The sequence below is a fragment of the Lampris incognitus genome, chromosome 1 (genome assembly GCF_029633865.1).
Source record: "Lampris incognitus isolate fLamInc1 chromosome 1, fLamInc1.hap2, whole genome shotgun sequence".
NCBI lineage: Eukaryota > Metazoa > Chordata > Actinopteri > Lampriformes > Lampridae > Lampris > Lampris incognitus.
In genome coordinates this window covers 100,160,458-100,176,426 of record NC_079211.1, presented here as the reverse complement: position 1 = coordinate 100,176,426, position 15,969 = coordinate 100,160,458, and the positions used below count along the sequence as shown (strand labels likewise).

Genomic DNA, 15,969 nt, shown 5'->3' with positions numbered 1-15,969 from the left:
TTTCAAAGGGCCTGTGGATGTCTATTAATAATACTAGTGCAGTGCCCGTGCGGGTGTTATCCCCTCTCCCACCCCAATGTGGGTTGCGATGGCTGAGTGGCGCTGTTTGTCTGGTCGCCACGGGAGGAGCATCTCTGTCTGTATGTCTGTAGGTCTGTCCTTCGATTTTCTCGATAACTGCTCAGTCCAAACACCTTGTCGAGTGTGAAGTCGATGGGCTGAACAGTTGTCAAGATTATCGAAGTACAGTCATACATACAGACAGATTCCTTCCATTTTATTCAGATAATAATAACGAATAATAATAATTTTTAGGGGAGGGTTAATGTCATGGCATGGTGGCGCAGTGGTTAGCGCAGTCACATCACAGCAAGAAGGTCCTGGGTTCGAGCCCCGGTGTAGTCCAACCTTGGGGGTCGTCCTGGGTCTTCCTCTGTGTGGAGTTCGCATTTTCTCCCCGTGTCTGCATGGGTTTCCTCTGGGTGCTCCGGTTTCCTCCCACAGTCCAAAGGCATGTAGGTCAGGTTAATCGGCCATGCTAAATTGTCCCTGTGTGTGTGTGTGTGTGTGTGTGTGTGTGTGTGGGGGGGGGGGGGGCGGGCCCTGTGATGGCCTGGCGGCCTGTCCAGGTTGTCTCCCTGGGATAGGCTCCATTATCCCTGCGACCCTGAGTAAGGATAAGCGGTTTGGATAATGGATGGTTAATGTCATAACTCCTGTTTACTCATTGGCTGGTTTGTTGCCAATGGTGATTTGTTGACACTGATTGGTCAGGTTGGTGTCACAGTGTTGCAGCGTTATGATCTCTGGTGACCTTTTGATTAAAAAAAACAAAAAACATGACAGAATTTCAGAGACATGAGAGCGGTGCTCAAAAGTGAAAGGGCCAAAAAGAAAAAGAAAAGCGAGACCAGGAGTTACTTAAAAAAATACCAGAGTTAACAGGATGAAGTGACAGGTGCGAGTTGTGCGACTCAGCAACCCAAAAAATCTCAAGGATTTTGCTGCCAAGACAACCAGGCACAGACACTTCTAAGGGTCAGTGTTTAATCTTAATGCTAGTTGTTATGGTATTAATATGCTATAGACTATTTATGCAACTTGCAATGCGTCTGTTGTGGTCTGTTGGTGTTTGCAGTGGTGCGGAAATGTATTGCTGATGGTGTTTAGTAGTTTCGCTGAAATTTTGAAGTGTGACATGTCATACTGTTGGAGGGTTAGGGTTAGAGATGTTTGTATCATGCAAACTGAGCTGAACTGTATTATGCAAACTGTATGTGCAATAAGCTTGTTGTGATGAGGCTTAGCAGTATGACTCTGTGCAGAGGTAAATCGGTTTGTAGTGGTGGCCATGTGGTTGTGGGGGGCAGAAGGGGCCCGCGGGCTTAGTCAGGCCCAGGGGCCTATGACAGGATTAATACGCGCGCGCGCGCGTGTGTGTGTGTGTGTGTGTGTGTGTGTGTGTGTGTGTGTGTGTCTCGCTCTCTCTCTGCAGGTAATCTCACAAACTACTGGACCTATCAGCCTACGTTTTTTTTGTGCACAGTTATGACTGTATGATCAAAAACCTATCGTGGCTGTTGTGATTAAAAACCTTCGAAAAAGGTTTGTTTCCTCTATCGTTCCTTATTGCCGCTCCCTCTCTTCATTCACTCCCCAGCTCGCTCGACCAACCAACCAATTTTTTTGTGCATGACTATATGACTATAATGAAGAACCTCTCATGGTCGCGGTAATTAAAAACCTTTGTGAAAAACACTTACCTTTGCTATCGCTGCTCCCTCTCTTCAGTCACTCCCTAGCTTGCTCGACCAACCAATGGCGTATGTATAGACAGTGCAGGCAGTGCGATTGCATTAGGGTCCATCGGGGGGGGGGCATAGAGTGAGTGGGCCCTCAAACAATGTATTGGGTGGAGAACGGACCCTTGTGAGGGATTCAGATTGCCACCTTGGAAGTATATAGATATGTATATATGTCCTTGAAAATGCAAACCCACCCCCATCATGGTTTTCATTTTGTTTGTTAAAAAAAAGTCTGTTGCAATCTATAGCAAAATTATATACATATTCTACATAAACTATAAACTATGAAAACTATTCAATTAAATTAATAATTTCTTATTTTCTTTGGTGTTTCTGTCATATACAGGGATGCAATAATGATTGCTGGGTAATATGTATGCCGTTGTCCAATGTCAAGTCTCTGTTTGATCATGTGATGAAACAAGATGATGTAGCTAGTTTAGGTGCAAAATTTGAACATTAAGAGTGAGAAGCTGGGCACATCTGCAAGCTGAGTGAGCAGTCATGCCTTTCAAACATAAAAGCCGCAGCAAGAAAAGACAAGAGAGAAAAGAACAGGAGAAAGTAGCAAAGATCCCTAAATTAGATTCCTTTGGCTTCTTTATAAACTGTTGCCAGCCCCCAGCCCCCCCCCCCCCGCCCGCACACAAACACACACAGTCTGATTGACAGTCCATTTTCCCTCCTCCAATTATTGCATGATTAGGAAAGCAACCGTGAAAAAATTACTTAATTACTGTACATAAAATACAGTACAAATGATTTACACCACGACACGACGTGTGCAATGGAGGATTTTGAAATGTAGTAATGACACACCGGTGCATGATTTGATTTTTTTTTCTTCTTTGGCAGTTTATATCCCCAGCAACAAGGATTTCTCCCAACATTTCAATCACAGATATGAGGTGATGCACGCATCTCCGTTCTGTGAATCCGACAACAACAAATAACTGGTTAAACTGACTGCGGAAACAGTTTGTTGATGTCACAAATAAACTTAACATTAGCTCTAGTCAGCTATACACATTTACAGTAGGCTAGTTATCTAGCAACTCGCCTGCTGATGTGTTTTTTTTCACCTACATGCTTACTTATTTACTTGTAACATTACAGATGTTAAAATGCATTATATTTAAACTGGCTTGACTCAGTTAAAACTGGTTTACAGCAGGTTCCTGTTCTGCGGCACATAAAAGACAGAGGCACATTACAATGCAAAATAAAAACAAAAAAAATTACAGAAACAAAACAACAGCAAAACAGACAGCTACATAGACACTACTGAGGGGCGGATGGTATAGTATGTGAGTTGAATCAGTGGTTGCAGGTGGGTTGTTCCATGAGATAGTGTTTATGATGTTTGTTTTTCTTTCCCTTTATATCTGTCCAAGTCGGAGAGTACCGCTGGCGTCGTCTGTGGCTGCCGCCTCCCTCTCGTAGCCCCCCTTCCCATCCACCCCTGTATGTCTGTGTTACGTTCATCTGTCGTCTTGTTGCACTCCATTTATTGTAAAGCGACTTTGAGTACTTGAAAAGCGCTATATAAGATTTATTTATTATTATTATTATATGCCTTGTTATACCTTTTTAGAGGTTATTACTCTAATGTAATATGGGATCTCGTTTCAGATTATAGTGTATGTGTGAAAAAATGATCTCTGACTATAGTTGTTTTTGTAAGCCGGATAATGTAATAAGTGCATGTGAGATTGATAGTGATGTGAACCTGTCTTGTGTTGTGTTTTGTAAATAGAACAGTAAGTTTGTTTGTTTTTTTTTGTTTTGTTTTTTTGGGGGGGGTTGTTGCTCTGGATCTGAAAATGAAATTAAATGGCCAGATTATTCTTGTAGTTCTGAAAAGCCAGGGCATTAGAATGTGAAAATGCAGTGCAGTTGTGAGTCCAAGGGGGAAGGTTGCCATGGATCTTATGAGCTTTATTGTAGAGTCTTACTATTGATTCAATTGTTTCCTTGGTGAGGCACCAGATTGGAAGACAGTAGGATGTTGTTGAAGGAATGATATGTGCCTGAGACAGTATGGGTACAGTATGGTCTGATAAGCATACAATTTCTGGTTTAGCTTCTTCGTTAAATTTTGAATGTGGTTTTGATAAGTGAGGTGTTAACCGAGGGATACTCCAAGATATTTGTAGGTTTCTGTGATGGATAGTGTTTGACCCGCAAAATGAATGGGGTCAAACGGATATAGATTTCTTAGGAGAATAGAAATGCATACATTTTGTTTTCTTAGCTGTTTAGATTTCAACCACTCATGTGGTTTTGAGTTTACGACATCAGGGTTTGGGTCATAAAGGAAAATATCAGTATATCATCGGCATATAGGAGAAAATTAGAATATTTACACACATTGAGTAGGTCATTGATTTACAGAAGAAATAGTGAAGGACCCAGAATGCTGCCTTGTGGAACTAATGCCCATATTCCAAGTTATAGGGGGAGATGTTACATGACCGATTTTAACCACTTGGGACCTGTTAGATAAGTAAGAGGAGAGCATCATTACCACTGCAGAGGAAAGTTGAAATGAGCTGTGTTTGTTCAGCAGACTCGGATGATTCACTGTACCAAAGGCTTTGTGAAAATAACTTACCAATAACAGCTATAGTTATGTAAACATTCCAGCTATAGTTGGTTGATCAGTTGACTTGTTGATTTCATTGACTGTCTGTTTATGTTACTCTTTGTCAGAGCGCTATCCATGGTTCTGATAGCTACTTTCCCAATAAAAGTCTTAAGTAACTCATTTGACTGTAAAATCCAACACATTGTTAGTAAAATATATATACGCCTAATGGTGTGTGTATGTGTGTGTGTGTGTGTGTGTGTGTGTGTGTGTGTGTGTGTGTGTGTGTGTGTGTGTGTGTGTATGTTTCATAACTAGTAACTTGCGTGCACTTGGGCCTGTCATAATAGTGTGCACTGGGGCTCGTCGAAACTACCTTATGCCACTACGACTAATGCTGCACTCTGTCGCTGCCTGCATGTGCAACGCATAGCTATGGTTGACTTGGATCGGGCAGTGACATGATCAAAAGTTATTAAAAGAGGGCATCCGGGTGGCGTGGCGATCTATTCCATTGCCTACCAAAATGGGGATCAGTGATACAAAACCTTCAAAAAACCTGTTTTATACCGCAATGGAGTTCTAACTCCTCAGCTGTGTTTTTTTTTTTTTTGCCTAAGTCCCAGCACTGGAAAAGGGGAATTTTATTTCTAATTAAGACCCCCCCCCCCCCCAAAAATGTTATATTTCAAGTTTGGCATCTGGCAGACCTTTTCTCTGTATATGTCATCCCTTTTAAGTGTCCCAGCAAACCTGGGAACTGACATCAGTTTTTCTTTTTTGGGCTGCTGGCTTTTCCTACTCCCAGCAAGGAAATGTCAAATACTAGCAAAAGGCAAACCAATGGTCCCAGCTCCTCTGTCTAATGATAGCCATCCATGGGCTGAAAATGGCATGAATACAGAAAATATTTATAAGCTGTTGTTGTTGAGTGAGTTGATTTCATGGTTCCTCTAGATATAAATTTGCAATAAAAAGATGCAAAAATATTCAACTGACTATACTTTAGGGGCTCTGTTTTCATGGAACTCAGCACAAGTGCACTGGCACATTTGAGTGTGTCCAGTAAAATTTTTGGTAATTTGGTGACCATATGCAAGTGCAATTTTGGCACAGCATGGTGCAGTTGATATAGGGGTTGGATTATGATGAATACATTATAAGCAGGTGGAGTTGAGGTGGGCTTTGACTTGGCCAATCAAATCAGCACCTCTCATTCCCTTTAGTATGCATGTATGTATGTCATTTTAATTTAGTATTGAAGAGGGAAGCCTATTAGAACGGCGCATTCCTCCTTGGTTTTCTTGGATGTATGAAATCCAGCAGTGATAAATTGTTTCCCAGCACTGCCGCCGCCTTCGAATTATATACTCAAGTCCTATAGATTGCAACAATACAAAATATGTTTAAAAAAGATCATTATTCAACAGCCTCATTTACAAAATTTACAAATTGACCTCAGTGTTCTCATGTTTTGCACAAATCTAGAGAGAATGACAATGGACACAAGTCAAGTCATTAGCCTGACACAGGAGTGGATTTTCACTCATGTCCTGATCCCATGACTCAGAAAAAAAATATGCTCTGGTCCTGTCCTGCTTACGGGAGGGATATATAGCCCACTATAGCCAAATTTCATTAGAGCCAACCCGACCAGATGGCATTCTCTAGCATAGACAATTTGTCTTCCATGGATATATCCTGTTGGACCAGACAGACATTCATTTAGCCAAGTTAGGTTGAACTTTCCATGCATCATTATTAGTGCAAATTGTATTTCATTCACATCAAATTAAACAGCCACATAGACATTTTTTTTCTTCTGATTAACTTATTCAGATCATTGCCTTCAGTTAGTCGCTGCTATTGGTTAAGTGATTTATTTTAGTTGGGGAAATTGGCTGACATAAAGTAAACCAGTAAAACACATTTGTATTGCTGTGCATCCTCACACAAAATGCTGCATGAAAATCGTTCATTGTACCTGCATCTGCACTTAGGCTTGGTCTGAGCCAGCATTGGCGGAGGTGCAAATTTTAAGCCAAAATGGACTCCAAAATTGTACTGTGCCAGTAGATCTGCATTAATGCACCCCCCAGCTGCATCACTACACCCAAGCGCAGATAGGTCCCTTTTGAGCCATGAAATTACCAAACGGATGCAGGCGGGAAAATTTCCACTTTTGTGCTGCCACTATGAAAATAGAGCTGTACGTGTCTTGTTGTCTATGGTGTCCTACAGTAAACTACAGAGAGCAGAACATTTATTTGTTTATAGTCTTAGGGGTGTTGCAGCCCAGCTCTTACCAGCCTAAACACGTTTAACTCAATTTGTCAACCCTGTCATATGCGGATAACACTCAGTATAAATGAAATTTCTCCTCTCTCTCGTTTACCCTTATTCCCTCCCTTTTTCCTCTTTCTCCTTTTCTGTCTATGTCAGTGGAAGCACAAGATTGGTAGGGAAATCTGATCCTTATCTATTGGGGAAACGCCCACAGCTCCATTTAGAGAAATCCATATATCTTGCTTCCTGGCCCGCACGGTGGTGCAGTGGTTAGTACGGTCGCCTCACAGCAAGAAGGTCCTGGGTTCGAGCCCCGGGGTAGTCCAACCTTGGGGATCGTCCCGGGTCGTACTCTGTGTGGCGTTTGCATGTTCTCCCCGTGTCTGTTTCAGTTTCCTCCGGGTCCTCCAGTTTCCTCCCACAGTCCAAAGACATGGAGGTCAGGTGAATCGGCATTACTAAATTGTCCCTAGGTATGAATATATATATGTGTGTGTGTGTGTGTGTGTGTGTGGGTGGGCCCTGTGTGATGGCCTCGCAGCCTGTCCAGGGTGTCTCCCCGCCTGCCGCCCAATGATTGCTGGGATAGGCTCCAGCATACCTGCGACCCTGAGAGCTGGATAAGTGGTTCGGATAATGGATGGATGGATGGATCTTGCTTCCTTTAGACATATAATACTTTTGTGTTGTGTAAAAATGTGTCTACCGCAACAGAATGTTAGATAAGATTTGAAAAACAGTGTCCTCAATGACGAATTTTGTTGCGCAACATATGAACTACATACAAAAATCAATATACTAAGATCTTGGCCAATGCACTCCTCATCAGTCATTCCACAAATGTTAAGATGAAGTACCATTGCATAATAAACTGACCATTGTAGATGAATTCATTTAAAATTCATTTAAATTTTCTCTTAAAAGATTATAGCCCTGAACAAAACCAAGGAACGAATGCGCCCTTACCATGTGTACCAAGAAGAGGAAGATCCAGACATCAAAAAGATCAAGAAGGTAACACATACCGTAACGCTCAGTTTTACATGTATGTGTTTGTTTGCATGTGTGTGTGTCCTAACCCAGTGGATCTCAATTGACCTTTCACAAAGTACCGCCCCAGAACGGTGCTTGTCCAACCCTACCTTAGCAACAGTCCGTCAAGCTTTCAAACACACAACAAAATGCTGAAACGGTGTGCCTATGGGATCTGCAAGTTTGGAGGGGGTGTAATTTTCTTTCCCTTCCCGAAACCCAGAACTCAAGAAGCGCAATGTCGGCAATAGATTTCGCAGTATAGCAGACCCCGTGGCCAGCTTAATCCTTCCAAAATAAACAAAAATACCTGTCTGCTCCAAGCTAAGCTTGCTACTAGCTATTCTTGATAGCTAATACAGCTAACGTATTATTACTGTTACTTTTACCCACACAATGCGCTGATTTCTTCCTTCATGTTTTGGTGTTTTCCGGCTACTTCCTGGATAGTTCTGAAATGCTTGACGGGCATAGCAACAGTAACTAAGGGGGGTGGGACTTTGCGAAAGGTCAATTCAGTCTTTGGGTACCACCAGTACTTCTGGTTTTCTGGTCTCTGACCGTTATTCCAGCCTCCAGTCAGAGAGGTTTAAGACCCGGAACAACATGGGACTGTAATGAACTACCTGGCAAAACAGAAAACCAGAAGTACTCGTGATACCCGAGGACCCAACTGAGAACCGCTGTATTAACTTGTATTACCTTACATCAGTAGCGCTCCATCATGTGCCATGGAGAGAGTCATGTGTCAGCAGGATTTCTTTCCCAACCAACACCAGACCAGCTGATTTTATTAATTAGCACACTTTCAGCCAGTCAGGACCCATTAGTGAAATCAGCTGGTGTCGTATTGGGTTATATAGAAAGCCCACATTAACATGGCTTTCCATGGTGTCTTGAATGAATACCACTTCCCTCTTTGTGTGTCTCGCTCCAGGTGCAGAGCTTCATGCGGGGCTGGCTGTGTCGCAGGAAGTGGAAAATCATCGTTCAGGACTACATCTGCTCCCCTCACGCTGAAAGCATGAGAAAGAGGAACCAGATCGTCTTCAACATGTTGGAGGCTGAGACGGAGTATGTACATAGAACCCGTGTACGCCTACACACAAACTATTAAAGAGAGAGCAGAAAGATGTGAGAAATGTCAAAATGGCTGACCATTATGAGATGAGAACCGTACAATTATAGTTTATTCACAAGTATTTGATCAAGACTGAGATTAGCATATGTCCCTAGCAGGTCTAAGTCAGATAACTGAGGAAGATTCCCATCTCGAGGTGCTTATCTGTGTTTTTGATGATGGCAGGTATGTCCACCAGCTGTATATCCTGGTCAACTGTTTCCTCAGACCTCTGAGGATGGCAGCCAGTTCCAAGAAGCCTCCCATCAGCCATGATGATGTCAGCAGCATTTTCCTTAACAGGTGTGCAAGTGTGGGCCTTTGTTGATTTGTTAATGTGTGCTGCTTTGTGGGGATTTGTGCATTTGCATTCATGCATGATGTGTGCGCGTGAAAACGGTCTTGTAATACAGCATGCAACTAGAGCAGCTGGCTCAGTAGGTAAGAATGCCACCTTTCTGCCAGAGATCGGGGGTTCAAACCCCAGTTGGGACAAAGATCCAGTAAGAGTCTGTGGAATAGATTCTTTATGCTCTACAAGCCAACTACCTCTCAGATGTATCTTTGGATATAAGCGTCTGCTAATTATAAATTGTATAATTGTAATCAATGGCTATCCATGCTAATGCTGTATGCACCGTGTGGGTGCTTGTGTGGGCACATGAATATAGAAGAGGAACCAAATGTGTGCACTGCCAGAAAAAAATATTTCGTTGCAAGACAGAAAAAATTGCAGAACACCATTGATGCTCAGGCCTGAGGAAGATCTGACTGAAACGTTGCCAAGTTAAGAAAAATAAAATAATTATTGGGAACCGTTTAATGTGCAGACCTCACTCTTTTGTACTATGTGAGCAAATGACTATATCTGTGCTTGTGTGTTATGTTTGTGTGTGTGTGGGTGATCCATGTGTTCTTTTTATCCTTGCATTGAAGTGTGATGAAACGCGAATATATATGCTGGGCTTTCTTACCCAAAGTATATCCAGCAGAAAAACAACAGCAAAAGGCCTTATGTTTTTATTACTTTCTTTGCAATCTTATCCTCTTTGTCCTCAGTGAGACCATCATGTTTCTACATGAGATTTTCCATCAAGGTCTTAAGGCTCGGATAGCAAACTGGCCAACTCTGGTGCTGGGTAAGCAATTATTTAAGCTCACACAATAAAATAAAACACACACACATACACACACACACACACACACACACGTTCACAAATATTGTTTCTTGCACATGTTGGTATCTTTATCTTACCAGATAACAGTTAACATACGCACAAACAAATTGTCTTGACAGGCAATGACCACCCAGACACAAAAGCAACCCATAACTTCACCCTTCTGAAACAGATGCCCTTAAGCATCACCTAGGAGACACACTGCTGCAGGGTGAACGGTGTAAAACGGAGGCAAATCACTTGCGACAGGTCCAAAAAGACAGGATGCACTGACAGAGTACTTGCAGTTCTTTTTCATTAGTATATAAGCCAACACTTCCTCTTTGTTTTATTTTTTGAAAAATAAGAAAAGAAAAAAAGCACCATATCTATAATAATGCCTTTAGTTATTGGACCTGCAATTTACTTTATGTACACAATATGCAAAGCATGGGTTTTATATCAGGAATAATAACCAAGTGACGATGTCCTCATTATATTCCGTGTGTAATGTACAGTAGTATGCTGAGACATTAACGGGCCGCAGAAATATCAAATGAATGCAAACAGCAGCATTAAAACTTCTGATATTAATGAAAGCACTGTAAACACATGGAGTGCTTTTTCAGGCTTGTTTTTGATTCAGTTATTATTTTGGAGGGCAAGGTAATCGTGAATCACTGACAAAATAATGTCGTTGCCTAATAATCTTACTCTGTGATCTATGTGATGGATTTGGACAATGAGACCTTAAATAGTATTTCAGAATATCCTACAAATGAGAGTTAGGGTTAGAATGGGATATGGTCATGTTTTTGAGTGAGAACAACAGATAACCTAGCCTTAAAACAGGTGTGCCAGGAACCAGAAGGCCACTGGTTCAAATCTCAGGCCTGGTCAGCTCCGGTTCGGCCCAGACTCCCAGTTCCATATATAGTGTGCCGTGGAGAAAAGCACTGCCTTATGCGGTGCTGCTCTGCGGCTCATGTTCTGCTGCTCCAAATCTGGGTAGAATGGACAGCTACCTGAAAAAGGTCTACTTTGACCATTGAATCAATAAAGTGAAAATCATTTACACAGTAGTTGACAATGGATGGCACCCTCTGTCCTTATACCCCTGATTTTGATGAAGAAAAGTATTTGCAGGAAAGAAAAATGGGAGAAACCTTATGAGGAGCATCAGAAGAGGGATCCCTCTCCAAAGATTGACTGCTGAGTGGAACATTATAGCAACAGATTCAGAAATGAGACAGTAGGCCTCCGGGTAGCGTAGTGGTCTATTCTGTTGCCTACAAACAAGGGGATTGTCAGTTTGAATCCCTGTGTTACCAACGGCTTGGTCGGGCATCCCTACAGACACAATTGGCTGTGTCTGTGGGTGGGAAGCCAGATGTGGGTATGTGTCCTGGTCCCTGCACTAGCGCCTCCTGTCGTTGGTCGGGGCGTCTGTTCGGGGGGGAGGGGGAACTGGGGGAAATAGCGTGATCCTCCCACGCGCTACGTCCCCCTGGTGAAACTCCTCACTGTCAGGTGAAAAGAAGCGGCTGGTGACTCCTCATGTATCGGAGGAGGCATGTGGTAGTCTGCAGCCCTCCCCGGATCGGCAGAGGGGGTGGAGCAGTGACTGGGACGGCTTGGAAGAGTGGGGTAATTGGACGGGTACAACTGGGGAGAAAAAGGGGGGAAAATAATAAAAAAAAGAAATGAAATGAGACACTAACAGTCAATATCCAACTTATATTCAATTATGCTTTGGAAGACCTTTAGGTGAAGATTTATTTATAGTACTGTTGACACACTGCAAAATTGCGATGCCACAGAAATGTGGCCAGCATGTAACTCGAGTATTTAGAGAAAGCCTTGTGCAACTGTAATTGGGCTTATTCCCTTCTAACAGGGCAGTATTGACATTTAATTTTCAAGATAAACTGTGCACCAATGCTAGCACACTAGTAAACATGTTTATTGACTTATACATATGCAACTTTAGAAGTAATGTAGTGTGTGTGTGTGTATGTGTGTGTGTGTGTGTGTGTGTGTGTGTTTTATCTAGCTGACCTGTTTGACATCCTGCTGCCCATGCTGAACATTTACCAGGAGTTTGTGCGCAACCACCAGTACAGCCTGCAGGTGTTGGCTAACTGTAAGCAGAACAGGGACTTCGACAAGCTCCTCAAACAATATGAGTCCAATGCTGCCTGCGAGGGCAGGATGCTGGAGACCTTCCTCACATACCCTATGTTCCAGGTAAAGCAGGAGCGCGCACACACACACACACACACACAGACTGAACACACTAAATTAAGTCTCATATAGGATAGGATTAGAGAAATGGTATTGTATCCATGTGTTTTTAAGTAAGTCTTTCCCTTTTTCCCATGTTAATTTACCACTTCTCTGTCTGTCTGCTACCTCCTAACATCAGATTCCCCGCTACATCATCACTCTGCATGAGTTACTGGCACACACTCCTCATGAGCATGTGGAGCGCAAAAGTCTTGAGTTTGCAAAATCCAAACTAGAAGAACTGTCCAGGTAACTGTCTGGTTGTCGCAACGGTCCATAATGTCCTGATACATCATGATGTGTGATGTGATTTATTTTGTTTTTAGATTGAAAATACACTTATCTGTGTGTGTGTGTGTGTGTGTGTGTGTGTGTGTGTGTGTGTGTGTGTGTGTGTGTGTGTGTGTGTGTGTGTGTGTCTGGCCAGGGTGATGCACGATGAGGTGAGTGACACGGAGAACATCCGTAAGAACCTGGCCATAGAGAGGATGATTGTGGAGGGCTGTGATATTCTCCTTGACACAAGCCAGACCTTCATCAGACAGGGTGAGTCTTGAGCTACACCATCATCTTCATCAGCTGACAGCACCGCTCGTCACATGTCAAAGCCCAGGAGTTGTTTTTTCCCCCTCTTATGTTTTTTTTTTCTACATGAGATCTCGGACCACAGAGATTTCCCCGTGGACCTCTGTGGGCCGTCTCAGGATGCTGACTTGTTGTGTACCTGAAAGAGTATCTGTTAGTCCTCTGTTTTGTCTTTGAATTTGAGGTTTCCCTATGAGGCCCAATAAAACTTATCCTATCTTAGCTTATCTTATGGGCGTCACGGTGGCACAGTGGTTAGCACAGTCGCCTCACAGCAAGAAGGTCCTGGGTTCGAGCCCTGGGGTAGTCCGACCTTGGGGGTTATCACGGGACATGTAGGTCAGGTGAATCGGCCATACTAAATTGTCCCTAGGTGTGTGTGTGTGTGTGTGTGTGTGTTTGTGTGTGTGTGGGCCCTTTGATGGACTAGCAGCCTGTAGAGGATGTCTCCCCGCCTGCCGCCCAGTGACTACTGGGATAGGCTCCAGCATCCCGTGACCCCGGTTGGGATAAGCGGCTTGGATAATGGATGGATGGATCTTATCTTAACGTGACCCAGGTAAAAAGTTGTCTGTCCGAATCATGACCTTATGAAATTGTGTTTCTCTCTTTCAAGGTTCGTTGATCCAGCTGCCGTCGGTGGAGCGCGGGAAGCTGAGCAAGGTGCGCCTGGGCTCTCTCTCTCTGAAGAAGGAAGGAGAGCGGCAGTGCTTCCTCTTCACCAAACACTTCCTCATATGCACGCGCAGCTCTGGGGGGAAACTGCACCTGCTCAAGGTGAGTGGACCCTCGTCCCGACGGTTTCCGTGGCGCTCAAGGCGAAACTCATTTTACATTAGATTTCAATACTTTGTTAAGCTAACGTGGTCCGTGATGCAAGATGTCGTAACTAGATGTGCATATTTGCTCGTCCATTCTTGCAGCAGGGTGGAGTGTTGTCCCTCATCGACTGCACCCTTATAGAAGAACCGGATGGGAACGATGAAGACTGTAAGTTCACCACACTCATGACAGGCTTCCCGTTAGTCCGTGCTGGTCAACGCAGTCAGACAGCCCTTATGGGCTCATTAATCTCCCCCGCCTTATGCAGGTTAATCGAGGCATTAGAGGATAAATGTCAAGAAATGACTTCCTTTTAAATATCAGATGGTCACCTCTTAAAATGTCAGGTTTTGACCCACTGACATCACCTATCTGTTTCACTCAGTATTGCGTAAGCAAGTGAGAAAAGCTTGCCCTACACACACACACACACACACACTTGCTTGCTGGTTGTCCATCGTGCCCGATGATGACCATCTTCTTCTGTTTGTGGGTCCTTTGAGGACTCAGATAGCAGAAGATACCTGCGCAGAGATGGTTTTTAAAGTGGCATGGGGGGTGCGCTTCTCCCAACGCCACATGACTTGATTGTAGAGGAGATGGTTCCGATGGCAAGGGGGATCCCTAGACGACCGGCACCTCCACACAACTGCAGGGGGCTGCCGGAAATCCAGTTTTTCGGAAACCGCCTTGAAGCGTGCCGCCACAGCTTGCTTTTCTGTTGGGGTAAGCTCCCTTAGCCTTATGTCTTCCAGACTCACCCACAAGGCAGCGGGGCAGTGGTTGATAGGTGCCAGTGCCTGCACACCATATCTCTGGGGCCCACTGCTGCTCCGAGATCCCCTGCCAAGTTAGCCTGGAGCCGCAAGACCCCAGTTACCATGTGTGGCCACGGGGAGGCCTGGCAGGAGTCTTGGTGAAGGAGAGGCTATGTACTGGCAAGGGAAGGCTTACACGCTAGGATGCTTCCCTATTCGCCACAAAGGCTAGCCAGCGGCAGCAAGCTAAGGGCAGGAGGGACACAAGCGGGTTGGAAGAACACATGCACCTTCCCTCCAACTACACACTGCTGCACTAGACGCATCACAACACCCTGTGTGTATGTACACACACACACACACACACACACACACACACACACACACACACACACACACACACACACACACACGCACACACACAGCCAGCAGCCATGCCAACATGTACCCTGGTTCTGCCGAATGACAGAACCTAAGCAGGTATGGGCTTGGCAAGTACTTCGATAGGAGACCTTCTGGGAAAACTAAGTTGCTGCTGGAAGGGGTGTTGGTGGGCCAGTCGGGGGCAGTCTTCGCTCTGGGCCTTACAAAAAAAATCCTAATGCTTCAGTGCAGTGATGGGGACACTGTTGTAGGAGAGGCTGTCCTTCGGATGAGACATTAAACCTGACTCATTGTGGTCATTAATGATCCCATGGCACTTATCGCAAAGAGTAGGGGGTCCCCAGTGACCGAGTGAAAATTCCCAACCTGACTCTCTCCATCTGGCCACCTAATCATCCCCCAATGTAATTGGTTCAATGATTCCTCCCTCTCCACCTCAAGCTGATGTGTGGCGAGCATCTGGCACAAAATGGTTGCCGTGCATCACCCAGGTGGTGCTACATATTGGTGGTGGTTGAGGTGAGTCCCCCCCCCCTTGCTGTGATAAGGTAAAGCTCTATATAAATATAATCCATTGTTATTATTATTATTTTTATTATACACACACACACACACACCTAAATGTACCACCACATGCGCTCACACACCTGCTCTCAGCCCACATCTAACAGTTCAGCTTAATCCTTAGGGGTGCCTTAACTAAATACAGCAGGTCCCCTTAATTAACCTGTTTTGGTTTTTGCATGGGTTCGTGCATGCCCTGTCATGAGTGTTTCAACTGCTTCTCGTCAGTGATGAAATGATGTGTTGTTCTGAGTGTAAACGATAAAAAAAGCAAAACTCTGCTGTCTCTTCCGTGTTTGCCTAACAGCCAAGGCCGGGGGACAGGTGTTTGGCCAGTTGGACTTCAAGCTGGTTGTAGAGCCATCTGATTGTCAGTCCTTCACCGTGGTGCTGCTGGCACCGTCGCGGCAGGAGAAGGCTGCATGGACAAGTGATATTAGCCAGGTAGTATAGACTGTCAGCACACACACACACCCACACACACACAGAGAGTCCCTGTGTGAGATGCAGAGGGGCAGAATAACAAGAAGCTATAAACAGAGCATATAGGGAGTGTGTCTCCCCGGGGCACTGAGAAGGCTTA

The 15,969-nt window shown here is 44.2% G+C and overlaps 1 protein-coding gene across 1 annotated transcript in view; it reads left to right on the top strand.

Moving 5' to 3' along the window:
- The window catches only part of rasgrf2b (Ras protein-specific guanine nucleotide-releasing factor 2b), a 61,919-nt gene that overhangs the window by 24,648 nt on the left and 21,302 nt on the right, over nucleotides 1-15,969 (top strand). Inside the window, exons 4-13 of the mRNA XM_056286253.1 lie at nucleotides 7,603-7,692; nucleotides 8,648-8,784; nucleotides 9,017-9,133; nucleotides 9,890-9,969; nucleotides 12,041-12,234; nucleotides 12,413-12,522; nucleotides 12,701-12,819; nucleotides 13,475-13,635; nucleotides 13,782-13,848; nucleotides 15,694-15,830. Of these exons, the coding sequence (XP_056142228.1) occupies nucleotides 7,603-7,692; nucleotides 8,648-8,784; nucleotides 9,017-9,133; nucleotides 9,890-9,969; nucleotides 12,041-12,234; nucleotides 12,413-12,522; nucleotides 12,701-12,819; nucleotides 13,475-13,635; nucleotides 13,782-13,848; nucleotides 15,694-15,830 (1,212 nt within the window). The remainder of the gene's footprint in view (nucleotides 1-7,602; nucleotides 7,693-8,647; nucleotides 8,785-9,016; nucleotides 9,134-9,889; nucleotides 9,970-12,040; nucleotides 12,235-12,412; nucleotides 12,523-12,700; nucleotides 12,820-13,474; nucleotides 13,636-13,781; nucleotides 13,849-15,693; nucleotides 15,831-15,969) is intronic.